Raw genomic sequence first — 1,854 nt, 5'->3', positions numbered from 1 at the left:
ACAGACATCCCAGGTGCCGGCACGACCCGGCTCTCGCCCGGGGAAGCGGCTTCCCCGCCGCCGCGTTTCCTCCGTCCCCCCGCTCCTGGCCGTGGGGCAGGGGCTCATAGCAGCCCCGGCGCCCGGGGGGGCTCCCGGCCCCGCGTGGCACAGCCCGGGGGGCCCGCGGGACCCCCGCCAGCTCTCGCCCGGCGCCGCAGTGGGACCTGGTGTGCGCCTCGCGCTGGAAGGTGCCTCTCGAGCAGACCACGCACTTGCTGGGGTGGATGCTGGGCAGCGTCGTGTCCGGCCTGGCCTGCGACAGGTAACCCCCCGCGGCGGGCGGCCCTCCGCGCCGCGGCCCCGGGCTCACGGCCCCCGCGCCTTGCAGGTTCGGCCGCCGGCCCGCCTTCGTGGCCTCCCTGGTGCTGGCGGTGCCGCTGGGCCTCAGCGTGGCGCTGGCCGTGGACTACGTCATGGCCCTGGTCACCCGGCTGCTCTTCGGCGCCGCGCTGGCCGGCGCCTTCCTCTCCCTCTATGTGGCCCGTGAGTGCCGTGCCGTGCCGTGCCGCGCCGTGCCGCGCCGTGCTGGGGGAGCCCGGCGCCTCTGCCCCGGCACCCACGGGCGCCCCTGGCCGTGCCGGCAGGGCTGGAGCTGTGCGACCCCCCGCACCGGCTGGTGGTGACCATGGTGGCTGGCTTCTTCTGGATCGCCGGGGAGCTGCTGCTGCCGGGGCTGGCCCTGCTGTGCCGCGAGTGGCGGGTGCTGCAGGGCGCCGTCACCCTCATCCTGGCCCTGCTCGCTGCCTGCTGGTGGTAAGGGCGCCGGGGCGCCGGGGGGCCGCCAGCCCCCCGCCGCATGCCTGCAGCTTCCCGGCACGGCCGGGGGCCCTGCCAGTGCGCCGGGCGCCGCCGGCGCCGGATCAAAGGCTGCCCGGGGCTCTCCGGGTGGAGTGGGGCGGCTCCGGGCCCCCGTGAGTGTTTGCTCGGGTCTGAAGCTGGGGCGGTTTCCGGATGCCGCCGCCTCCGCAGGTGCCCGGCGCTGCTGCTGGAGTCGCCGCGCTGGCTGCTGGCCACRCGGCAGCTGGAGAGGGCCAGGAAGACGCTGCAGGCGCTGGCCGAGAGCGGCGGCTCCGGCGACGACTCTTGCAACCAGGAGAGCCTCTTGGCAGGCGAGTGGGGCCGGAGCCCCAGCGCGGCCCCGCTCCCGCTGCCGCTCGGGGCCGGAGGCCGGCGCGGTGCCGGGCTCCCGATGCCTCCGGCAACGCCRGCTCCAACGGGGCTGCCTCTGCCCGGCAGAGCTGGAGTCCTTGGCTGAGGGGTCCCCGGAGCCGCGGTACCACGCGGTCTGCGAGATCTTCGGCACCAGGGTGATCTGGAAGAATGGCGTTATCCTCGGCTTCACGGCGTGAGCGTCGCGGGGCGGCCGGGGCCGGGGCCGGGGCCGGGGCCGGGGCCGGGGCCGCCGCTCCGGCCTGAGCCCGCTCTGGCCGGCAGGTTCATCGGCTCCGGCATCCGCCACTGCTTCACCCGCAACCTGGCCCCCCACCTGCCCCAGTTCTTCTACTCCTACTTCCTGCTGGTGGGCACCGAGGCGGTGGCGTGCGCCTTCGTGTGCCTCACCGCCGAGCGCTTCGGGCGCCGCGCCGTCCTCCTCCTCTGCACCGTCCTCACCGGCATCTCCTCCCTGCTGCTGCTGGCGCTCACGCAGTGTAAGGGGCCGGGGCCGCCRGGGCCGGGGCCGGGCCCGCGCCCCCCCGCTGACACCCCGCTTTGCCCCCAGACCTGCTGGACCTCATCGTGCTGACGCTCTCCGTCGTGGGCATCACCGCCTCGCACGCCGTCGCCCTGCTCAGCGTCTTCTTCGCCAGCGAG

General features: G+C 76.2%; 1 protein-coding gene across 1 annotated transcript; it reads left to right on the top strand.

Annotated features, from left to right (window-relative positions):
• Positions 1–200: 200 nt before the first annotated feature.
• Positions 201–1,851, top strand: SLC22A31 (solute carrier family 22 member 31; the record flags this gene model as incomplete). Its single annotated transcript, XM_085299235.1, has 7 exons — positions 201–304; positions 371–525; positions 627–795; positions 1,012–1,151; positions 1,279–1,387; positions 1,477–1,691; positions 1,763–1,851. Coding segments are annotated over 7 exons (981 nt in total), but the record flags the coding sequence as incomplete, so codon positions are not given.
• Positions 1,852–1,854: the final 3 nt, after the last annotated feature.

This window comes from Rhea americana, unplaced genomic scaffold, assembly GCF_003343005.1.
Source record: "Rhea americana isolate MKP2758 unplaced genomic scaffold, rheAme1 scaffold_1475, whole genome shotgun sequence".
Classification (NCBI taxonomy): Eukaryota; Metazoa; Chordata; class Aves; order Rheiformes; family Rheidae; genus Rhea; species Rhea americana.
This window is presented reverse-complemented; position numbering and strand designations above follow the sequence as displayed.